Raw genomic sequence first — 25,531 nt, forward strand, 5'->3', positions numbered from 1 at the left:
CTAGTCCTCAACCCTAGTCCCCAGCCCCTACCTCCTGTTCTTGCAAGGGCTGCATTGCCCAGTTTTAGGAAAGAATCCTGCTAAGTGAGTTTAGAAAGAATCACCCCACCCTTGGGAACTGATCACTCTCAACATCTGATCAAGTTCTTCATGTTTGGATGAACGGAGGCAAGATGGCGCATTTCCGGGTTCTTCATCCCCCCAACTTTTCCCGCGCGCGCGAAAATCCAGTCGGCGACCCGGGAAGGTGCAGACCAACTAGGCATGCGCCAGGTGATGTCAATCTGAAGAGACCAAGATTTACCTGGTCGCACCTGTGGAACGCCCCCTGACACGCCCGTGCCCCGCCTATTGCCCTCCCACTCCTAGAAAAGCCGCTCCGGAGGCACGCCACGCGCGGCCTTCCTCAGTCCTCCACTCCTGTCGGGATGTTAGGACTGCGGGAACTCCGTCCGAGAGCTGTACGGGTGACTCTGGGGGCCCCTTTTGTCTGGGGGCCAACAGACCTCTCCCTACCCACCTTCTTCCCTTGAAGCTAGGTGACCAAAATAAACTTGCAGTTTTGCTCCTACCCTTGCCTAGTCGCTGGTTCTTTTGTACCCGCTCTGGTGGTCTTAGAAAAACAAAACAGTTGGTGCCGAAACCCGGGAGGAGACCCCCCCTCAGGCCTCTAAGGGTTGAGGAACCTCCTCCTGCTCCCACGCGGCAGACGGACCAGGACCTGAGACCCGCTTCCCTCACTCTCACGGCCTCTCTGGGGTAAGTGCCCTTGTCTCCTCTTTACCTCCCACGGCCAGAAATCCTGCGCAGGTCCGGGGTCCATTTGGAGCCACCACGTGGCTCGGGAGACCCGTTCAGGACGGAGACGTCCGCCTGAAGGTAATCTCCACTTAGGCTTCAAGAGCCTCTCGTCTGTCTCTGCTGGTTCCAAAGGACGCTTTGAAGCCAGGCAGGGATCCATTCCCATGTCCATTGGGTCCACTGTGTAAGTAAAGAGGAAACAAATGGGAAACCCCCAGTCCAAATTTCCAAAGAGCACCCCCTTAGGGTGCCTCCTAGCCAATTTAAAAACCTTACAGCTTGAACAAGACCTTAGGAGGAAGCGGTTAATTTTCCTTTCCACTGTGGCGTGATCGACCTCAGCAATTTCTGCCAGCGGCTAGGCAAGTGGTCTGAAATTAATTACGTACAAGGCTTTTGGGCCTTACGCTCTCGTCCCGACCTGTGTAGCCGATGCTCTTTGGCCCAACTTATGCTAGCCAAGGACGCCGGCCCACAGGAACCCGAAAAAGAGGAGTCTTCATTCCTTTTTGTTCAGTCGGAGGATCTAGGCTTTCCCCTCACTTCCGCCCTATACTTCTCCTCCCTCCGCTTGGACTCCTCCTTCCTTTTCCTTACCTACTAGTAATCCACTCAGTCCCGTGCTTCCTTCGGGGCCCCCAACTGGCTGTCTTGAGTCTCCTGTCTCTGCACACACCCGCTCTAAGTGCCCTGCTGGTGCCTCCACTCCTGCCCCACACCCTCCTACAGTGTTAGCGCCTTTGCGAGAGGTGGCTGGGGCGGAGGGGGTAGTCAGAGTGCATGTCCCTTTTTCATTGGCCGATCTTTCCAAAATTGAGAAGCGTTTAGGGGATTTCTCAGCTAATCCCACCGTCTACATAAAGGAATTTAGATACCTTTGTCAGGCCTATGACTTAACTTGGCATGACCTCCAGGTTATCCTAACCTCCACCCTAAACCCTGAGGAGCAAGAGCACATCCTAGCGGCCGCCAGGCAGCACGCCAACCAACTACATTTAACTGATGCCACCATCCCACTAGGGGAGCAAGCAGTCCCCTCGGCAGACCCGGACTGGAACTATCAAGCAAACCAGCCTGGGCGCCGTAGGCGAGACATAATGGTTCAGTGTTTGTTGGCTGGTATGCAAACAGCCTCAAACAAAACTGTAAATTTTAACAAATTAAAAGAAATTATTCAAAATCCAGAAGAAAATCCAGCCGCATTCTTAAATAGGCTGACTGAGGTTCTAACCCAATATACCCGGTTAGATCCGGCCTCCCCTACAGGGGCCACCATTTTGGCGTCTTATTTCATTTCTCAATCAGCTCCTGACATTCGTAAGAAACTTCAGAAGGTAGAGGATGGTCCTCAGGCACCAATACAAGACCTGGTTAAATTAGCCTTTAAGGTCTATAACTCCAGAGAGGAGACGGCTGAGGCAGTGCGACAGGCACGCCTCAAACAGAAGGCCCAGCTCCTAGCAGCGGCTTTACGGCCCAGTTGTAACCCCAGACCAGAGAGCACATACTCCGCAGACTCCAAGGCTACAAAAGGAGCCTGCTATAAGTGCGGCAAGGTGGGACACTATGCCAACAGGTGTCCGCAAGGTCCCCGAGCCCCAACGCAGCCTTGCCATAAGTGCAAGGCGTCAGGACATTGGGCCAATGAATGTCCTAAGCCTCGTCCACCAGCAACCCCCTGCCCTGCTTGCCAGCAGGGAGGACACTGGAAGTCTGATTGCCCCACCCTGAGAACAGGTGCTGCGTCTCCACGTGACCCCCTTTCCCAGGATCCTGGGAGCTCCTTCCAGCTCCTACATCTGGACGATGACGACAACTGAAGGTGCCGAGACTCGGGGACCCCCATCACCCTCGCCGAGCCGCGGGTAACTCTCCTGGTAGCGGGTAAGACAATTAATTTTTTAATAGATAGCGGGGCTACCTATTCTGTTTTGCCGTCCTTCTCTGGACCTAGCCTTCCATCCGATATCTCTGTAGTAGGAGTAGACGGAAAGCCATCCACCCCACGAAAAACTCCACTCCTTAATTGCTGCCTGGCCAACAATTACTTTGCGCACTCGTTCCTCATTATACCCTCATGCCCTACCCCCTTACTAGGCCGAGACATCCTGAGCACCTTAAAGGCCTCCATATACATTCCCACCAACTCATCCACTCCCCTTCAGCCCCCTCATGACCTGTTGCTCATGCTTTGTGCAAGTGCACAGGCTCCTCCTATGTCGCCCCCACCCCCCATCTTCCCTATTTCTGTACACCCTCAAGTGTGGGACACTTCCACCCCAGTCATAGCTGCTCACCACCCACCAGTTCTCGTCAAGCTCAAAGATCCCACTCATTTCCCAAACCACCCCCAATTCTCTCTCTCTCCGACACATCTACAAGGTTTAAAGCCAATTATCACGCGACTACTTAGCCAACATATTCTTGTCCGCACACATTCCCCCTGTAACACTCCAATACTTCCAGTTAAAAAGGCAGATGGAACGTATAGGTTAGTACAGGATCTTCGGCTAGTCAATGAAGCCACCCGTCCCACGCACCCTGTAGTTCCCAACCCTTACACCCTTCTGTCCCATATCCCCACCAATTCTACTTATTTTACTGTGCTAGACCTTAAGGATGCTTTCTTTACCATACCCCTACACACAGACTGCCAGTTCCTTTTTGCTTTCACATGGGAGGACCCAGACACATCTCCAGTGGCAAGGGACACTCCGTGACTACACTGAAAATGAAGTCTCATTTTATACTTATATTGCTGTTTCACTCATACACTCAGACCTTTGCTAGTCCGCCTACTGTATGGCAATTTTTTTTCTCATCACTGAAACTTGGCCATAAGACAGCCGAACACACTCAGTAGTACATAGTTCTGCCAGTTGTCTTCCTTAAGGCTATTTCTCGTGCTACTGCCCAATCCTTCCTTTCCGTTATTCAACTCCAAATTCATCCTGAGGTAATCATACTCAGGCACCCAATGGAGGCCAAAACGGCCCCCATTGAAGGCTATTTCTCGTGCAACTGCCCAATCCTTCCTTTCCGTTATTCAACTCCAAATTCATCCTGAGGTAATCATACTCAGGCACCCAATGGAGGCCAAAATGGCCCCCATTGAAGGCTATTTCTCGTGCTACTGCCCAATCCTTCCTTTCCGTTATTCATCTCCAAATTCATCCTGAGGTAATCATACTCAGGCACCCAATGGAGGCCAAAACAGCCCCCATTGAAGGCTATTTCTCATGCAACTGATCTCTCTCTAAAACTCTTAACCATACAGCCACTAACTGATCCCTCTATGTCCCCGTGTCCTTGGTCCCCAGTCTAACTCTATACAGCCAGGCAGAAGTAGCAGAGCTTTTCCAGCAACTTTCCATGCCACTACGCCACTCCCGTCAAAACGGGCTGTTTTTCCTCCCTCTAGTTATTGGAATCAGCTGAAAGCCTGGCCTCCCTGCAGCGCCGAACTACCTCAATAGCCTAAGTAGCTGCCCAAAACAGGCAAGCCCTAGGCTTGTTTACAGCTGAAAAAGGAGGCACTTGTCTCTTCCTTAGAGAAGAGTGCTGCTATTATGTTAGCAAGTCAGGCCTAGCAGACGCTAACATTCAAACCCTCAAATGCTTCCATACCTCGTTCCTATACTAATACTGTGCTTTATTTTATTCTTCATCCGTACGTCCAAATGCCAACCATGGGCCCCGACCTTAACAGCGCCCCTTAACAGCAGGAAGTAGCCAGACGGACCACGGCGCCCCTTATCACTATTATCAATAAAAGGTTGGACTGTTTGGATGAACGGAGGCAAGATGGCGCATTTCCGGGTTCTTCATCCCCCCAACTTTTCCCGCGCGCGCGAAAATCCAGTCGGCGACCCGGGAAGGTGCAGACCAACTAGGCATGCGCCAGGTGATGTCAATCTGAAGAGACCAAGATTTACCTGGTCGCACCTGTGGAACGCCCCCTGACACGCCCGTGCCCCGCCTATTGCCCTCCCACTCCTAGAAAAGCCGCTCCGGAGGCACGCCACGCGCGGCCTTCCTCAGTCCTCCACTCCTGTCGGGATGTTAGGACTGCGGGAACTCCGTCCGAGAGCTGTACGGGTGACTCTGGGGGCCCCTTTTGTCGGGGGGCCAACAGACCTCTCCCTACCCACCTTCTTCCCTTGAAGCTAGGTGACCAAAATAAACTTGCAGTTTTGCTCCTACCCTTGCCTAGTCGCTGGTTCTTTTGTACCCGCTCTGGTGGTCTTAGAAAAACAAAACACTTCATTCCTTAACTTTGATGTCTAAGGCTTTGTCCTGCCTTTAGTAACAATATTGTTAGGTCAGTTTATCCAGAAACTCCTACCTTTGTTGTCTCTGCTTAGTAATTCCCATCCATTAACCCCACCACCCTGATCCTTGGCTGTAAATCCCACTTCACCTTGTATTGAGAGTTGAGCTCATTCTCCATCTCATTATGAGAGTCTTTACACCTATTGCAATCGTCTTGAATCATCTCTACCAAGCTCAGGCTTCAAGCAGTGAAGCTGCACATCCTCTTGCCCATAATGTCATCACTGGACATCCTGCAGGCTCCAACAATTCAGCATGTCCAGTGTTACAATCATTTTGGCCCACACCCCTGCCTCCCATTGTGTATCCCCAGTTTAGTTAATAGCCCCACTATTCCCCATGGTTCTGCCCAGAGATGTAGTTGTGACCACCGGCAAGTTATTAAACCTCCCAGTGCTGCAGTCTTGCCATTTTAAAATCAGGAATACAATGATTCCCAGTATCCATGAGTTATGATGACAATGGGCTGTGTAATACAGTGCTGCATGATCTCATTGGCCTGTGGCATTGACCAGTTATTTTGCTCACATCTGCAGTCCAGCTGGGAGTCACTGACCTGGGATGGGATTGTCTGGGCTGGCTCTGGTCCACGTCTGTCATCCTTCTCCAGGGACCAAATGTGGACATTTTTCATATTCTCACATGGCAAGAGCAGTACACAAGAAGGCAAGCTGAATTGCACAAAAGTATTTCAAGCTTCTGGTTACTTCACACCTGCAACTCTCCCTTGGCTAAAGCAAATCACACGGCCAGCCCAAAGGGAAGTGATCGGGAAGTGCACTCTGCCACAAAGGGTGGAGGACAGGGAGTGAGTATTTAGAAAAATAATCTAATATGCCCCAATCATGTACCACACTGACTCATAGGGGTGTCAGGGAAATCTAATGAAATGTTTGTGAAGAGCTTGCTTCAGTGCCTGGCATATCTATATTTCTAGCTATCAATCTGTCAGTTAATCTAATCTGCCTAACTAATCTGGCTGTCTAGGTGTGAAAGGAAACTAAATCGCAGGACCCCTAAATCATTCAGCCAAAAGGAAAAGTCAAGCTGGGAACTGCATCAGGTAAACCTGACTCTCATTCTATTCCCAAATAAGGTAGCTACAAAGATTTAAAACTACATCCTCCCTCACAATTTGTCACACAAGGAAATTCCTTGTGGAGAAAGAATGGACAGAACTCAAAGCCATCCCTCTGCTCACATGAGATCGTGAGATAAATGCATTATCTGATTGCTTCCTTTGCCCTGTTGTTTCACTAAATACTGTAAATTGCTTATTCAGTTAAAGGTTAATCAGAAATTCAAAAGAATGAAACTGTTTGTCTTTTATCTACCTATGACATTAATGCCCCCTCCCTACTTCCAGTTGTCCTGCCTTTCCAGACCAAACCAATGTATATCTAATATATGCTGATTGATGTCTCATGACTATCTAAAATGTATAAAACACGCTGTAACCTTGGACGCATGTAATCAGGGATTCCTGAGGCTGTGTCATGGGAGTGTCCTTAACCTTGGAAAAGTAAACATTCTAAATTGATGGAGACTTGTCTCAGTTACTCTTGGTTTACAAATGGAATCAATCTATTTACCTATCAGATTTATTTAATCTATCCGTCTATGTATCCATCCATCGTGTTTCCTGCTTATTTCTCATTGTTCACTAACCAATAAAAACTGAAGTCCTGTGACAGTCTGTTACCTGTATTTCCAGTGTGTCCTCCACACTGCCACAGCTATGAGAACGCTCATGGCTGTCTTGTGACTGTCCAATCTTTGAGGAATCTTCACTGTACTCTGTGCCTCCACTCCTGTGCTGTCCTACTCACTGCCGCAAATCAGATTGTGATCCTTGGCTCACAGCCCTCCACGGCTTCCAAGTGTCCTTAAATTGAAACTCGGATGAGTACTTGGCATCTAAACTTGTCCCTGCCTGTCCCTGTCCTCCCTGGTGCATCCTGCAGGCAGGTGAGCTCTGGCTTGGCCTTTGGGGTGAGACCTTTTGAAAGGCTGTTCCTATGGGGGCAGCTTGATGGGTTTGATAGTTCTAGTGCTATGAAAAGAGGATGGAAACTGGTGAGAAGGCAGATGGAGAGCATGAAATGTAGGCTGGATTCGGAAGGACAGGGCTGCGCTCCACATGTCCCATGGCAGTTGCAGACAGCAGCAGAAACCACAGTCTATGAGGGAGGAGTTATCCTCCTCTCTGGACCCCACATGGGGTGGACTGTGGGTCTCTGCTGGGAGTGGTGTTCAGAGCATCCTATACACATCAGTTACCTGCTGCTGCATCAGAAGCCACCCCGAATCTTCCTGGCTGACAGCAACATGATGTGTGGGTTCTCATGACTCTGGAGCTATCTGCGGCTCTTCCGCTGGTCTTGTTGGGTTCACTCAGGGGCTGCATTCAGGTGGGGTAGGCTAGAAGTGTGCTCAGTTGCAACAGTGGACATTTCCTTCCAGGTGGTCTTTCATCTTCAAGAAGGTGCGAGGATACTTTTACTTGAAGACTAGTTCTAAGATCATTCTAGGAGCCCGGCACCCAGGTGTGGCCTGGCCCAGCCATTGCAGACTCCCACCTTCTGAAGTCTCACTGGCCAAAGCAGGTCACATGGCCAAGCTCAGAGTCAGAGTGGGTGGGGCCTCAGAGAGTTAGGGAGCTAGGCCTGGTGCATTGTGGGGCTTCTTGTGTCCACCTCCACTCCCTGCATGGAATCCAGGAGGGAGATGTGGGCTGGAGCAGTCTGATTTCAGAAAATGTATTTTTAAAAGACTGTTGTTTGAGTAAAATCGGTCTTCCCCTAATATCTGGATAGAGTTGAGGTATCCCAGAGGAAGGTACTGAAGCTAGGAGTCAGGAGCTATGTTTAATCTGCCCCTACTCATTCATCATGGGATCTGGTGAAACCACCCGTTCCAGGTTGCCTTAGAAAGTTCTAAATATTAGTGGCCATTCCAATATGGCCAAAGAGGAACAGCTCCAGTCTGCAGCTCCCAGTGTGATCAACACAGAAAGGAGGTGATTTCTGCATTTCCAACTGAGGTACCTGGTTCGTCTCATTGGGACTGGTTGGACAGTGGGTGCAGCACACAGAGGATGAGCCAAAGCAGGGCAAGGCATAGCCTCACCTGGGAAACACAAGGGGTTGGGGGATTTCCCTTTCCTAGCCAAGGGAAGCCGTGACAGATTGTACTTGGAAAATTGGGACACTCTTACTCAAATACTGTGCTTTTCCAATGTTCCTAGCAAATGGTACACCCGAAGATAATATTCCCTGCCTGGCTCAGTGGGTACCATGCCCACGGAGCCTCACTCACTGCTAGCACAGCAGTCCAAGATTGAACTGCGAGGCGGCAGCCTGGCTGGGGGAGGGGCAGTCTGCCATTGTTGAGGCTAGAGTAGGTAAACAAAGTGGTCCGGAAACTCAAACTGGGTGGAGCCTACCACAGCTCAAGGAGGACTGCCTGCCTCTGTAGACTTCACCTCGGGGGGGCAGGAAATAGCTGAACAAAAGGCAGCAGAATCTTCTGCAGACTTAAACGTCCCTGTCTGAGCTCTGAGAATGGACAGAATGCCTCCTCAAGTGGGTGCCTGACACCCATGCAGCGTAACTGGGAGACACTTCCCAGTAGGGGCCGACTGACACCTCATACAGCCAGATGACCCTCTGAGATGAAGCTTTCAGAGGAAGGATCAGGCAGCAATGTTTGCTGTTCTGCAGCCTCCGCTGGTGATACACAGTCAAACAGGGTCTGGAGTGGACCTCCAGCAAACTCCAACAGACTTCCAGCTGAGGTACCTGACTATTAGAAGGAAAACTAACAAACAGAAAGGAATAGCATCAACATCAACAAAAAGGACATCCACACCAAAACCCCATCTGTAGGTCACCATCATCAAAGACAAAAGGTAGATAAAACCACAAAGATGAGGAGAAACCAGAGCAGAAAAGCTGAAAATTCTAAAAACCAGAGCATCACTTCTTCAAAGGATCACAGCTCCTCACTAGCAATGGAACAAAGCTGGATGGAGAATGACTTTGATGAGTTGATGCGTTGACAGAAGTGGGCTTCAGAAAATCGGTAATAACAAACTTCTCCAAGCTAAAGGAGGATGTTTGAACCCATCACAAGGGAGCTAAAAGTCTTGAAAAAAGATTAGATGAATGGCTAACTAGCATTAACAGGGTATAGAAGAATTTAAATGACCTGATGGAGCTGAAAACCGTGGCATGAGACCTACATGACACATGCACAAGCTTCAGTAGCCAATTTGATTGAGTGGAAGAAAGGATATCAGTGATTGAAGATCCAATTAATGAAATGAAGCAAGAAGAGAAGTTTAGAGAAAAAAGAGTAAAAAGAAATGAAAAAAGCCTCCAAGAAATATGGGACTATGTGAAAAGACCAAATCTACGTTTGATTGGTGTGCCTGAAGGTGATGGGGAGAATAGAACCAAGCTGGAAAACACTCTTCCAGGAGAACTTCTCCAACCTAACAAGGCAGGCCAACATTCAAATTCAGGAAATACAGAGAACACCACAAAGATACTCCTCGAGAAGAGCAACCCCAAGACACATAATTGTCAGATTCACCAATCTTGAAATGAAGGAAAAAATGTTAAGTGCAGCCAGAGAGAAAGGTCGAGTTACCCACAAAGGGAAGCCCATTAGTACTAAAAGTGGATCTCTCAGCAGAAACTCTACAAGCCAGAAGAGAGTGGGGGTCAATATTCAACATTCTTAAAGAAAAGAATTTTCAACCTGGAATTTCATATCCAGCCAAACAAAGCTTCATGAGTGAAGGAGAAATAAAATCCTTTACAGACAAACAAATGCTGAGAGATTTTGTCACCACCAGGCCTGCCTTACAAGAGCTCCTGATGGAAGCACTAAACATGGAAAGGAACAACTGGTACCAGCCACTGCAAAAACATGCCAAATTGTAAAGACCATTGATGCTAGGAAGAAACTGCATCAATTAATGGGCAAAATAACCAGCTAACATCATAATGACAGGATCAAATTCACACATAACACTATTAACCTTAAATGTAAATGGGCTAAATGCCTCAATTAAAAGACACAGACTGGCAAATTGGATAAAGAGTCAAGACCCATCAGTCTGCTGTATTCAGGAGACCCATCTCACATGCAGAGACACACACAGGCTCAAAATAAAGGGATGGGGGAAGAGCTACCAAGCAAATGGAAAGCAAAAAAAGCAGGGGCTGCAATCCTAGTCTCTGATAAAACAAACTTTAAGCCAACAAAGATCAAAAGAGACAAAGAAGGTCATTACATAATGGTAAAGGGATTAATTCAACGAAAACAGCTAACTCTCCTAAAGATATATGCACCCAATACTGGAGCGCCTAGATTCATAAAGCAAGTCCTTAGACCTACAAAGAGACTTAGACTCCCACACAATAGTAATGGGAGATTTTAACACCCCACTGTCAATATTACACAGATCAATGAGACAGAAGGTTAACAAGGATATCCAGGACTTGACCTCAGCTCTGCACCAAACGAACCTAACAGACATCTACAGAACTCGCCACCCCAAATCAATAGAATATACATTCTTCTCAGCACCTCATTGCTCTTATTCCAACATTGACCACATAGTTGGAAGTAAAGCACTCTTCAGCAAATGTAAAAGAACAGAGATCACAACAAACTGTCTCTCAGTCCACAGTGCAATCAAATTAGAACTCAGGATTAAGAAACTCACTCAAAACCACACAACTACATGGAAACTGAACAACTTGCTCTTGAATGACTACTGGGTAAATAACGAAATGAAGGCAGAAATAAAGATGTTCTTTGAAACCAGTGAGAGCAAAGACACAACATACCAGAATCTCTGGGACACATTCAAAGTGGTGTGTTGAGGGAAACTTTTAGCACTAAATGCCCACAAGAGAAAGCAGGAACGAACTAAAATTGACACCCTAACATCACAATTAAAATAACTAGAGACACAAAAGCAAACAATTCAAAAACCTAGCAGAAAGCAAAAAATAACTAAGATCAGAACAGAATTGAAGAATATAGAGACACAAAATTCCTTCAAAAAGTCAATGAATCCAGGAGGTGTTTTTTTTGAAAAGATCAACAAAACTGATAGACTGCTGGCAAGACTAATAAAGAAGAAAAGGAGAAAATCAAATAGATGCAGTAAAAAATGGTAAAGGGATGTCACCACCGATCCCACAGAAATACAAACTACTACCAGAGAATACTACAAACACCTCTATGCAAATCAACTCAAAAATCTAGAAGAAATGAATAAATTCCAGGACACATACACCCTCCCAAGACTAAACCAGGAAGAAGTTGAATCCCTGAATAGACCAATAACAGGCTCTGAAATTGAGGCTGTAATTAATAGCCTACCAACCAAAAAATGTCCAGGACCAGACAGATTCACAGCTGAATTCTACCACAGGTACTAAGAGGAGCTGGTACCATTCCTTCTGAAACTATTCCAATCAATAGAAAAAGAGGGAATCCTCCCTCACTCATTTTATGAGTCCAGCATCATCTTGATACCAAAGCCTGGCAGAGACACAACAACAAAATAAGAGAATTTTAGACCAATATCCCTGATGAACATCGATGCAAATGTCCTCAATAAAATACTGGCAAGCCAAATTCAGCAGCACATCAAAAAACTTTTCCACCACGATTAAGTTGGCTTCATCCCTGGGATGCGAGGCTGGTTCAACATGTGCAAATCAATAAACATAATCCATCACATAGACAGAACAAAAGACAAAAACCACATGATTATCTCAACAGATGCAGAAAAGGCCTTCAACAAAATTCAACAGCCCTTCATGCTAAAAACTCTCAATAAATTCGGTCTTGATGGAACGTATCTCAAAATAATAAGATCTATTTATGACAAACTCACAGCCAATATCATACTGAATGGGCAAAAAATTGGAAGCATTCCCTTTGAAAACTGGCACAAGACAAGGATGCCCTCTCTCACCACTCCTATTCAACATAGTGTTGGAAGTTCTGGCCAGGGCAATCAGGCAAGAGAAAGAAATAAAGGTATTCAATTAGGAAATGAGGAAGTCAAAGTGCCCTGTTTGCAGATGACATGATGGTATATTTAGAAAACCCCATCGTCTCAGCCCAAAACCTCCTTAAGCTGATAAGCAACTTCAGCAGTCTCAGGATACAAACTCAATATGCAAAAATCACAAGCATTCCTATACACCCATAACAGACAAACAGAGAGCCAAATCATGAGTGACTGCCCATTCACAATTGCTACAAAAAGAATAAAATACCTAGGAATCCAGCTTACAAGGGATTTGAAGGACCTCTTCAGGAGAAATACCTAATGTAAATATCTACTTTATGGGTGCAGCAAACCAACATGGCACATGTATACATATGTAACAAATCTGCACGTTGTGCACATGTACCCTAGAACTTAAAGTATAACAAAAATAAAAATAGAATTACCATTTGATTCAAACTCTACTTCTGGATATATACCCAAAAGAAGTGAAAGCAGGGACTCAAACATAATATTTGCACATCCATGTCCACAGGCAAAAGGTGGAACCATCCCAAGAGTTTATTGATGGATGATGAGTGGATTTACAGAATGTACTATACACATACAACAGAATATTATTCAGCCTCATAAAGGAAGGAAATCCTGACATTTGCTGCAGCATTAATGGACCTTGAAGACATTATGCTAAGTGAAATATGCCAGGCACAAAAAAAAACACTGTCTGATTTCATGTATATGAGGTAACTCGAATAGTCAAATTCATAGTGACAGAAAGTAGAACGGTGGTTTCCAGGGGCTGGGGGTAAGGACAACGGTAGTCATTGTTTAATGGGACAGAGCTTCAGTTTGGGAAGATGAAAATGCTCTTTAGATGGATGCTGGTGATGGCGGCTCAACAATGTGAATGTACTTAATGCCACTGAAGTATAAACTGGAAAATGGTTAAAATGGTAAGTTTTTTATTATGTATATTTTACCACCGAAAAACCCTTTACATTAGGCTAAATTATTTTTTCCTTTGGAGTATTTCTTGCATCTGTCACATCCTTTTCAGTAGTCATAGGCACGGAAGTCTCATTTTATGTCAGAAACAATTTCCTGAAGAGCAAGGTCATTACCCATTACCAAGATTGGAACAGGCAGGGCCTTTGAGTGGAAGCCATCAGGGTTTGGAGCACAGATTTACCCCAGGCAACAGACCCTACTCTCTTCCCACAGGATCCTGCTGAGCTGGGATCCAAAGGAGTCCCAGTGAGAGGCAGGACCGGTGCTAGGCTCTTCCAATGAGAGGAGCGCTTTCAGTTCTCAGAAGCAACCACAGCTTGGGAGAGGAGAAGTGCAGGCAGGATGCACTGACGGGCAGGTGGGCATGCGGTAAGGGACTGAAGCCCTGCTCTTTGTTGCCCTGCTGGGGATGCATTCATTGAATCAGAGGATCCTGGGTCCGGAGAGCTCAGAACGACCTTTGGATCAACCCCCAGTGGTTACCGACGGCCAGCCTGCAGAAGGCGCCATGGCTGTTAAAGATCCAGTTCCCAGGCCTCATTGCAGACATTGAATTCATCAGATAAGGCTTCAGAATTCATATGAACATCTACAGATTAAGCTCCCCAAGTGGCTTAGATGGGCAGCCAGATTTGAGAATTGTTGGTTCTGGCAAGGAAACACAAACAAGTCCATTGGAAGTATTAATAATTTATAATTTGTAGTTGGAGGATTTAAGTTTGAGTCCTGTAGGGCTCTATGGTCTCTCTGTTGGCAAATAGCCTTTGGCCGTCTCTTCCAGGACCCAAGCCAACATGGAGACCGGCTGCACTTCCAGGACTCTGATACCCTTCTAAGTACACAGTAAAACATAAAAGGTTCTGGGGCAGAGCCCACCTGACCCAGGGCTGAGTTTAGTGCTCTGAAGTTCCACCAAGGAGTCTTTGTTGTTTATGTTTTGCTTTTTTGTGTGTGTGTGTGTGTGTGTGTGTGTGTGTGTGTGTGTGTGTGTACACAAACCAGGGTGAGTAAGCATTGCTCTGAATTCAGTTTTTCTAAGCAATCTTACAATCTCATGAGAATGTGCAAGCCCTGTAGAAAAATATCCTAAAACAGAGCAGGAAACACAGAGATGGGGTACAGGCTGGGGAGCCCAGCAGGCACATTCGACAGCCTAGAATTTGACTTCAAAGACTCTAGCCTTAAGCTCTTGAAATGTGTGGCAGTGGATGAAATATCCCCCATGATTATCTTAGAACATTAAATCTGATAAACCTGGTAAACAAGTGCCACAAATTACTTCCCACATGACCCACTGGATTTTCTGGGAGCTTTCCTCTCCTCATACCCACTTCTCATCTGAGTGTCCATGGTGGAGCACCCCTAAGGAGCAAGTCCTCTCACCCCACCCAATCTTCCTACCCCTGGCCCCCAACCCATATCACCCTTTTGGGTCTGAAAGACTCTGAATTCAAAGCTAAAATAAAAAAGAAACATTATTTTATTATTATCAAAGTACTGTCTGCACATGATAGAAATTGCAGATGAGCTTAAGACAAAAATCCAAGTCTCCATCTGCTCCAAGCTTCTGTTTCAGTGCTCAGGAGCAGGTTGCTATGTCCCAGTTCTCCTGGCATCTTACCTCACAACTTCTCTAGACCGTAGGCCTATAGGCCTACCCAGCAATAACTGCACTTGCCTATTTCACAGAATATGTGTCCAAGCTGTGATATGGAAGATGGCAATTGACCCATCCACGTATAACCCCACCTCCAATATTTGGCATTTAGATTTAAATATTGATATAGGTTATCTTTTGTCTTGAACCACTGTATGTGGATGTTGGAGAAACATATCCCAAATCGAATTCCTTAGCCTAAAATCACATGGATTGTGGTGAGCCTTAAGGTAGATATTAATGTGTCAAGAATCACTGATGTGTCTGGAAAAGTAAAGATGGTGGAAAAGAGACTGAATCGGTTTTTGTCCCCTGAAAGGAAGTATTATCTCTGGCATGGGTTGAACTGCTTAAGGTTTCAAAATAAGTGCCAATGTTGGAGATTTGAGGTTGATCTCTAAATGACACTTATTGAAGAAGTGGAAAATTTGGCTGAATCAATGAAAACTATTGCAAGAGATCCAAAAGGACCCTGAATGGAATCAGTTCCAGGAGAAAGCCGCTGTTGTCCATGCCTGGACAACCACTAAAGAAGGCGGAAAGAACACGTTTGTCAAATTGGCCAAGTCTAAAGAGAATGTTTCCAAAGAAGTAGAGGTAAACATTGTCCAAGTGTCAAAATGAGAAGTATTGAGAACACTGTGATCAGTGTGCATGAAGTGGCCAGAGGCAGGACAGCCCCAGATACCCTCTACAGAAAGGCTCACAGTGACAAGGGGCCATTGTGACAGAAATTAGAGTGGTTGGAATGAAAGGTTTTGAGGACCTCAGCTGATGATTACATCTGGCACCTATCCCTGACTTTATTTTAAAATAAAACTTGCTCCCAATAGAGAAAAAGAGGAGCCCAGAGGCTCTTTTGACTTAAGAATGAGGACGGGGGATAGTGGGTCTTCTAACAGTAAAGAGTGAAATCGTACTATAAGAAGTCACACAATGTCACTGTATACGATCTCTCAGCTAAACTTGATCCAAAACCATAGGAGAGGAAAGGGGGCTTCGGAATGCTGACGTGCACCAGGTTTCCCAGCTGCAAGGCAGAACACAAGGACACGAACCCAAGCATCTCGACATTTCAAACTAAGCTTGGGAAAGTGAATCTGGTTTTCAGAGCCTTTCGAAGAGACAATCATTATATTTAATTCTCCAGAAGAAACTCTCTTGAGTTCTGATCCCAACCTGACTTGGACCAAAAGTCTAAACTCAAAGCCAAACAGTAAAATGCAATCCCTTTTCTGTGCCTTGTCGACACTGTCCCAGACAACCTGGTAATTGCTGACGAGCCATGGAATCGTCTGCTCCTCTTTTTTGCCTGCCTACCCCTGGTGGGAGCTTGGACATTTGGGTCCCTCCTTAGCTCCTCTGCCACTTGCCTGCTGAGAAGGTGGTTATCAACAAGCCTGGCTTATGAGGGATGTTCCCCCCAGAACTGGTGATGAGAATGAGCAGCACAAACACTGTCTCCAGAGGGCCTTGTCCTGCTGGGCCGCCTGCCAGTGCCTTCCATACATCTCCCCATTCATCTTCATGACAGCTCAGTGAAGGAGATACCACAAGAGTTCAATTGCACTGCTGTGGAAACAGAAGCTCACATAAAGTAGAAATGTGCCCCCAGGAAATGCAACTAGCAAAAGGTGCAAATGAGACCTGAACTCACATGTGCCCAGCTCCAAAGACCTCCTCAGCTACTGCTTTGCGTCCTTCCGTGGAGTCTGTAAACCATACAAGTCATCTAAAGACTCCAGCCTCTACAAATGGAGCCAATAATGGTACTATTTCCTTGTAATCAGTCAAGATCTCCCCACTTATCCTGTCTGCAGTTCTGCACTCCCGCCTCTCAGTGATAGACATCTGGTTCCTCCCCTTACTCTTCAGGACAAGTGCTTGTCTGCATCAAAAAGGTAATTTCGGCTTCCTAGGAAGAAAAGCTGCCTGCAAGAACAAATCTCATGTTTCCAAAGAATGAAGGAAGAGGGTGAGCTTGCAGGGTGAGGTGCTTGTGATAACAGTAGCATCAATAATCACGGCCAATACATGAAGCTTTTCCGAAAAGCTGGCATCCAAACTCAGACCATATGCCCAAAGAGAGGATCTTAGCAGAGAGCAGCAGCCTGAGAATGGGAGGCTGTGGCAGGGAGTCCGGGGCTAGAACCAGGGAATAGACCCATCTATCCTAGCAGGCAGGTTCCAGGAAGTGTGCCTAGGCCTGGGATGTGCCCAAGAATTTTTCTTCCTTTCCTGGCCAAGATCCAACAATGACCTTCTTAGCTCAGGCCTGTGCCTCCTTCATACAGCCAGTCCAATAGAAAAGAGACTCAAAAGCAGCCAGCCTTTTGGGGAAAGGGGACTACGATAGAAATGCTGTTGGAATCAGAGGGTGGAGAATGAGCTGCTCCATCGTCAATGCTGGAAAAGCCAGATGTGCACGCAGGCGGTGGGGGAGAGGATCGACCCTGGGATTCTGACCTCGCACCACACACACTCAACCTCCGGCTGGATCGCACACCTAAGTGTGAAAAGTAAAAGAAAGTACATGGCGAAAGAGAACATAGAAGAGCATAGGAAAGGATTGTTAAAATGGAAAATACAAAAGCACATACCCTAAAGAAAACATTGATACGTTAAACTTCTTCAATTTTTAAGAAAAATCTATATGGTGAAAGAAATCAGGCCGCACGTGGTGGCTCATGCCTGTAATCCTAGCACTTTGGGAGGCGGAGGCGAGAGGATCACTTGAGCCCAGGAGTTCAAGACCAGCCTAAGCAACATAGAGAGACCCCCCCACCCCCCACTCCCTTGTCTCAAAAAGGAAAAAGAAAAGGAAATCATCAGCACAGCAGTCCCTAATAAAGCTGAAAGGAGACTATCTCATATGGCTGCAATTTTCTTTCTGGCCTACCCTAGAGAAGCTCTCACACAGGTGCACATGAAAACTGGAACAAAGGTGCCCGTTGCAACCCCAATTTAAGAGGAAACAAATGGAATCAACCCAGTGTAAAATCAAGTCAGTAGAGAATGCTTCAATTAACCACAGCCTGTTAGTTATTATCACAAGCACCTGACCCTACAAGCTCCACCCTATTTCACCATTCCCAATTAAATCAGGAAGGACTTAATTAACTATACAGTCCATCAGGACAAGGTCCCTGAGTCCAGGAGGCAGTGAGGCTTGTAAGAATTCTAGCCATTGGCAGCATCATGAAAGAGAAAGCAACACCAGTTTACTTAAGCCACTGGTATTTGGAGTTTCTATTACGTTGACACCTACATTTCACTTAGTAAAAGTGGAATTGTAGGCTGAGGCAGGAGGATCACTTGAGGCCAGTTCTAGACCAGCTTGGGCAACATAGTGAGACTCCATCTCTACAGAAAATTTTAAAAATAAAAAAGAAGTGGTATTATGACATTTTTATACTCTTTTAAATTTAACTTAAAAATTTTTGAAAACTAAAGTCCTTGGGAAAGAAAACACTGGGCTGCGTTGGATGGGAGAGGATTCCGTTGGGAGCACAGCAGAAGCTTAGCAAACGCCCACTGAGGAGGGAAGGCAGGTGTGTCCACAAAGGCCGGCAAACAGGAGGACTGCTGAGGGTGACTGAGGCAGCACTTCCTCTTCAGAGCAAAACTCCCCGGCCCAGGGCAGCACCCCCGACCTAGCCAGGGTGAGGGACCTGCTGGACCCACAGGAGGGAGGAGAAACAGCCCACGGGCCTTCCGATTTGCACGTGGCATGAGCGACCCCTGATTTAGGCCTCATATATTTAGTGGTAATGTTTGTATTTTTACTTCCCCTTTTGTCATTTTTAATTCAATTGTTATTTCTTTTTCTCAGTTTAAGTTTGCCATAAGTCTCTATGAGATTAATTCCTTAGATTATCAAAACTCAAAGTTAGCTGAAGACAGCTAAGAAGAACCCCCCAGGTGGAAAAACTGGAGGAGGGGAGGGAGGAATGGAGAGGGCCCTGGAATTCCCTGGCAGCTGTCCCCACCCCTGCGCCTGGAGCGGCCCCTTTAATAACTCCTGTGACAGCAATCACTGGACCACTCTGCTCTGAGTCCAGGGCTTCTCCCTGCCCCTGCTGTCTTCTTTTGATCTCCTGGATGCCGCCTTGTTTTCCAGCACACGGAAACCCCCGGGAATGCTGGCTTGTCTGGGGAGTCTCCTTAGGAAATGCCAAGCAGGGAGAACAGGGAGTGTCCTGAGGATGTGATCCCAAAGCCCAGCAGGCGATCCTGAAACTGGCAGGCCCCACTGAGCCTGGCCTGGCTTGAAAGAGACAGTGAGCAAGGCCACACAGGACCTTGAGAGCAAGTGGCTGAGTAGGCGGGGCAGCGAGGGACATGAGTCAGACCCTGGGGAGATCACTCAGCTGCAGGGTCTGTGGGAGCTGGGGAGAGTGTCCTGTGTCCCGAAGAGTCACTGGGCTTCCCCTGGTCCGCCACCTCACATTCAACTTCACAGAAAAGGGCCAGTGGCTTGGTCCTGGTCGCTGCCAGCATTCTCTAATCATTCAAAGGAATGCGTCCAGAAATACAGGACCTCGTTTCTGGAAAAGCAGGTCCATTTTAGTGAGGAGTTACTGGGACCTTTCTATGAGACCACATGGGTGTTCGGTGCCAGTGCCAGCAACACAAACAGGGCACCGCACAAGTCCCGGTGGCTCCAGAGACAGACAGGCCAATGAATGCCCAGGAAGAAGCTGAGTGAGACAGAACTCTTGCAAGGGGTCTCAGGAGAGAAAGCCTCTCAGACCTGAGACCTGGGGATAGCCCCTCAGAGAGCTGTGAGCTGTGGCTGTGAAAACCTCCCAGACCTGAGACCTGGGGATAGCCCCGCAGAGAGCTGTGAGCTGCGGCTGTGGGCTGGCCAGCCAGTCCCTCTGGGCCCTCCGGTTTCACTCTGGCCTCAGCAACGTGTTGATGTCTTCGGGGCTCCGCAGCCTGGAGCCCACATGTACTTCTCTTTACCTGACTATGTCTTGATATTCCCGTCTCTCTCCACCTGGGAAGGGAGGCCATCCCAGGCCACTGGGGATTCAACTAGAAAATACACACTTGTAAGGGTCCATGGTGTCTGCACACCCGTGGTCTCACATCTGGGTGTGGGGATCCCCGCCCCCTCCTTGGCTGCACAGTGAGGACGGAGCTGGTGCCCAGGACCCTAAACCACTGCTCATGTAAGAGCGAGTGTGGGCACTCCCTTGGAGTGCATGAGGGTATCTGCCTTCAGAATGGTGGGGGACTCACTGGCAATTGGCAGGATGTCCCATGTTCACCAGCCCCTGACCTTACAAGGTGAGAGTGACCTCCGTGGGCGTTGCAGGCCTCTCTTAGGACACTTGCAACCTATTCCAGGCATCAGGATTCTAGTTCTCACAACACCTTATGGCCTGCTCATCCCAAAACCCATGAAGGCATTTCCACCCTCACTGACACCCCCTTCCTACCCCTATGTGCACCATCACTCTAGCTAAGAAACCACATTACTTACGCTTCAGCTGCAGTTCCAGTGAACTCAACGCCATCGGAGAAAGGATACAGACACCCTGGGTGATGTTTTTGGTACATCTGGCTGCTTTCCCGGAATGGTTACATTGAGTTGCTGCTTCTTTGTACACAGGGTCTAGAAACAAATTCTCATTCTTTATCACATGAATAAGCATGCTGTCTGAGCCTGTTCTCCATCCCGTGTTCCCCACAAAAACCATGCTCATCCCCTGACCTCCATGTCCCTCAAGCCGAGTTACTTCTTATTTGTGGTTTGGTCTGTATGCACCTCCCAGGAAGTATTCTGAGCCTGCAGCACTCAAAGTGTGGTTTCGAGACCGGGAACACTACCATCCTCTGGAAGCTGGTGAGAAATGTAGGTTCCCTGGCCCTGCTCACAGCTACTGGGTCAGAATCTTCGGGTGGGGAAACTAGGAACTCGCTTTTTAACATGACTTCAGGCGATGCTGGTTGCTTCTGAAGTGTACAGGGAGCTGCGGATAAACATCAAAGACATGTTTCACAGGGACAAAGCTGAAGTCTGGTCTGGGACGAGTGCATTATTCAGTCTTTTCAGAGCCCCATTTGCTGCTGGAGTTGGAGGCTAGGAGGGTCTTGGTGGAGAACTCAGAATCTCCACCCACAAACTGTGCCGCTGAGCTGTGCCAGCTGTGGCCACAAGAGGGCACCCGTGACGACCTAATGGGCGCACCTCAGCCATCCCTGGGGGCATCTTCGTCTTTCTGGTTCTCCACTGCTCCAATTGCAAGAGGTCACCCGTCCTGGAAACACCTTTGAGGAATACGGACAGCCATAAGGAGCCAGGCCCCCAGTACCAGCACTTGGCAGCGCGTCCCAGGCTTGGGAAGCTGCATTCAGGGAGGTGCAGAGAACAGGGTTGGGGGCTCCTGCTCTAGGTTTCCTTAACCCCTGCCCAGGACCCCCAGGCTGGTGCCCCCGTCCCAAGACCCTCGGGGGAGCAGACACCTGCAGGACCTCGCACCAGGCCTCCCGGGCTCCCCGCCTCTCTCTCAAGAGGCTCAGCGCTTTCTCTGGGGCCTGTGCCTGCCCACCCACTACCCTAGCGTCCACTGTCATCCCTTTCCATCCTTTCCTGCCTTTGCACCCATCCTCCCCTCCCATCCCACCTCCACTGTTGAGTCCAGTGCTCACCTTCCACTCATACCTCTTGCACTTGTGTTCCAGTGCCGGGCTCTGACCTCCACTGGGGCGCCCAGTGGAGGGCCCCTTTAGCCCGTGGAGGTGCTGGGGCAGCTGAGGCTGGGCCTCATGTTCAGGGCACTCTCTCTCCCATTGCTGGTCTTTCCCAACCCACCTGCCTGGGTGCTGTTCCTGTCCCCTGAACAGGAGATGATTTAAACGGCTTTGGAAGAAGAGAGGCCATGTGTGGGAGAGACAGGGTGTAACCACAGAGATGAGGCCTGGAGGGAGGAGTTTCTGCCCCAGCAAGTGAATTTAAGGGCCAGACCTGAGCCCTGGAAGGCTCCAGTGGATGCCAGGTATCTGAAGGGCAAAGGCACGGGCTGCTGGAGCCTGCATCATGTCGAGTGCACAGAGGAGGAGGGCTCTGCCCTGGGCACTGTCACTGCTTCTCATGGGCTTCCAGCTCTTGGTGACCTATGCCTGGTGTTCTGAAGAGGAAATGGGTGGTAATAATAAAATAGTCCAGGATCCTATGTTCCTTGCCACAGTGGAGTTTGCCTTGAACACTTTCAACGTGCAGAGCAAGGAGGAACATGCCTACAGGCTGTTGCGTGTTCTGAGTTCATGGAGAGAGGATAGCATGGACAGAAAGGTTGGTGACCACATCCTCTTCTGGCCTGTCCTTCTCCATCTGTCCCGAAGTGAGGGACCAAGGTGTCTGGTCTAGGAGACTTGGTTCACCATTGGCAGGCCATAGTTGGGTAGTCCATAACCAAGTACGGTAGTTTCAGTTTTGGAAAACATTGAACTTAAAAAAAAATTAAAATTAGGTAAATGTCTATTCACATGTGAGATGTATTTTTCAATCTTCATGATTTTTATGACATTGTATAACTGGAGAGTGACTTCAAAATAAGGATTTCTAAGGAGATGAAGCTGACAAGAAAAGAAAATAACCAAAGAGACTGAGAAATATTTCAAGGTCATAAAATGAAAATGGAAAAGCAAAAACGCAGGGGGAGAGAGAGAGAGAGAGAGAGAGAGAGAGAGAGAGAGAGAGAGAGATTGAGAGAGAGAGAGAGAGAGAGAGAGAACAGTGAGAATTCAGGGCAATAAAGAACACCATCGGCCCTGAGAGGCCACTGTGAGAGGTCAGTTCTCTGATCTCCACCTTCTCTGGGCTCCTTGCTCTGTCTGCACTTAATGAACTGAAGGCTGATTTACACTCTTCCTCAATGGACCTTCATCCTAAAATGCTTGCCTTTTTGATGAAATCATTAATGTGGTCAGCAATGCACAGTTCATCTGGGCTTCAGGCATGAACAGTTAAAATGCCCTCCTAATGGAGCACTTCTGGTTTAGAGAGAGAGTAGCATTTATCTTCCTTTCTCGGAAGCAAGAGCCTGAAAGAAGGGCAGACGGACTCCAGTGCTGCACACAGCTTAAGCTCTGGAAAGACTGTGCAAGGCCCTGGCTGATTCTCTGCCTCTGCCCTGGATTCTTCTTTGCCATCCTCAGGATTGCAATGCTAGTACAGAGGAATTCTCCTCCTTGCTCATTTCCTGCCTCCTCTCAGGAGAATTAAAAGCCCGATGCAGCCCTCAAAGGGGCATCTGGTCAAGTAATGGTGTCTGCTAAGATTCACGCTAGAACCTTGGAAGTCTCAGAGACTGAGATTGGCCAGGCCTCATGCTTCTGCTTTCCCAGTGCTTTGCTTGATTCTCCAAGACCTCAGTGTAAGCCTCCATTCTTAATACCATTAGAATAAAATGTAAGCTCCTTACTGTGGTCTATAAGTCCTAAATGACTGTAAGTCCTAAAAGCCTTCCACATGGCTTCCAGGATATGGCAATCGCAGGGTCATGTTGGGGGCTGGGAAGAATAGATGGGTGGGAGGGAGGCTATGCAGTGGAATGAAATAGAATGGAGTGGGAAGGAGGGCAAGGAGAACTTCAGCATGCACTTTGCAATAGGGCAGACGGTGTCTCTTGAAGCCGTTTTCCCAGGGTTTGTGCCTGTGTGTAGTGGTAGCGCTCTGTGTCGTTTTTCTTGGTGGAGGTCGGTTGGAAGGTTTTGACAACACGCTGTAGGTGAGGCTCCCTCTGTCCCAGGGCTCAGGTTACCCTGAAAACTCTTGGAGATCCAACACCCTCCTGGATGTATGGCTCTGTCCTCTGGGAATGCAGCTACAAGATCACATGCCTGCTGAGAGTGAAGCTGGAGCCTCACCGTGGGAAATGGGAGTGGGTGGAGGTGGAGAATGTGTTAGTGGGGTCTGACTCAGCCTGCATCCTCCCCAGACCCACCATGCCTACCTGCTTTTTGCTCTTAACTCCTCAGGCTAGAGAGGACCCCCTGGGTTTTACCTCCAGTGAGCTGATGCCAGGCCCACGGGCAAACTCTCAAATGCAGTAGAGTGTTGGGGTCTCTCCTACACAAATGGTATCTTCACTAGCAGCTACTTAGGGGCAGGAAGACGGTGCATCCACTTGAATCTCTTTTTGTCCAACAGTGGCGAGGTAAGATGGTGTTCTCCATGAATCTGCAACTGCGCCAAACTGTATGTTGGAAATTTGAAGATGACATTGACAACTGCCCTTTTCAAGAAAGCCCGGAGCTGAACAATGTAAGACAGGGCATCAGCTTTCCTCAGGTCCACAACTGTGGATGCTGCATGGGGTGTAGTGTGGGCACAGGAGCAGCTGACAAAGCCATTCTGAGCGACAAAGGCAAGTGAGCCCCCAGCAGGCTCTACCAGGCTGCCCTGCTTGTGCCTTAGTGGGAAGCCCAGTGAGGCAGGAAGCCCCGGGCTTCACTTTCAGGGCCCCGGCCAATCTGAGTTTCCTGACTCTGCCCTCTGACACCATTGCAGCTGCCTGCACCTGGACCACATGGCCTTCAGAACCTTCTCTCTGGTCTTCCTCCCCACTTCTTCCCTGCCTTCTAGAGAAAGAGCCTGGAGACAATGGTGACAATGTCTGTGGATACTTTTCTCAGGGTTTCCCTACCCTGCCCTAGACCCAAAAGTGGTGGAGGCTAAGAAGAAGCCCCACTGCCCTGGCTCCTAGGCCCCGCTGAGCTGCAGTCCCTGCTCTAGGGAACAAGCTCCTAGTGAAATCTGGCTCTGGGAAAACTTCCCGTTCTTAGTCAACCCCCGTATTGTAAGATTAACAAACAGGTAACTAACTGCCTAAGTCTTGGAACTGCTTCCACTGGGACAAAATGTTCTCCTGCTGCTCTTGGGTGCAGGGATCACACCAGGACAGCCTGGGGTTTCCCTGAGGGGCACGGGCTGGAGGAGGAGTCATGGCACAAGTGACCCTGACTAAGGAGGGAGCCTCAAATCACGATGTAGTTCAGGATTGGTCTCAGGCTCAGGCTAGACCTGAAGGCCAGAACCATGTGGCTCGATTACTGGCCCGGGAATGGGCAAGGTGGAGATGGAACCTGTGTCACGGCCAGATGCCACAGGATTCGGGAACCTCCCCAAACCCCGCCCTACTGTCTCTCCCTGTTTGTTCCCTCAGACCTTCAGCTGCTTCTTCACTGTTGAAACCATGCCCTGGAAGACATATTTTGAACTCCTGAACAAGACCTGCTCAGAGGGGCTCTCCTGAGTGGAAGCCACTCACATGCCTGGCCACATGCTGTCCCCTCCCCCGTGGACACCAGCTGTTCCCAGGAGTTGCACATCAGTGGCTGAGCAGCTCCGTGCATATTTGTTCTCTTACTTTGCAAGTGTCTGAGGTTTTATGACTTGGCATTTTAGAAACTCCTCATTGTCCAGGTTCCTCATGTAGAATGGGTCATTAAACATCAGCATTTCCAGAAGCTTCCTGTGCCATGTTCTGGAGGGAGGGGCTGAGCAGTTGATGGAGTTCCTCTCAGAAAGACAGCCTATTTGCATCTGTGTCAGTGGGGTCCTCCCTCCCTTAGGACCTCGTGAGCCAGCTCCAGGTTGCACAACCAAGATGAGTCTGAGCTGCTGTCTCCATGCTCATGGCTGATGGTGACCCATGTGGCCAGAGGTGGAATGTCTG

At 48.1% G+C, this 25,531-nt stretch overlaps 1 protein-coding gene across 1 annotated transcript; it reads left to right on the top strand.

Annotated features, from left to right (window-relative positions):
* Positions 1-21,779: 21,779 nt before the first annotated feature.
* On the top strand, positions 21,780-25,322 carry CST9 (cystatin 9). Its single transcript, XM_030915615.1, has 2 exons — positions 21,780-22,143; positions 24,004-25,322. Exons 1-2 carry the CDS (start codon positions 21,889-21,891, stop codon positions 24,226-24,228), a joined length of 480 nt encoding a protein of 159 aa, XP_030771475.1. The 5' UTR covers positions 21,780-21,888; the 3' UTR covers positions 24,229-25,322.
* The last annotated feature ends 209 nt before the right edge of the window (positions 25,323-25,531 follow it).

This window comes from Rhinopithecus roxellana, chromosome 13 (genome assembly GCF_007565055.1).
Source record: "Rhinopithecus roxellana isolate Shanxi Qingling chromosome 13, ASM756505v1, whole genome shotgun sequence".
Classification (NCBI taxonomy): Eukaryota; Metazoa; Chordata; class Mammalia; order Primates; family Cercopithecidae; genus Rhinopithecus; species Rhinopithecus roxellana.

Excerpts from the sequence above, each read along its gene's own strand:
- CST9 (XM_030915615.1), top strand. The coding sequence starts at position 21,889 with ATGTCGAGTGCACAGAGGAGGAGGGCTCTGCCCTGGGCACTGTCACTG. Across the intron at positions 22,144-24,003 it reads AGGATAGCATGGACAGAAAG|TGGCGAGGTAAGATGGTGTT; the intron begins GTTGGTGACCAC and ends TTTGTCCAACAG.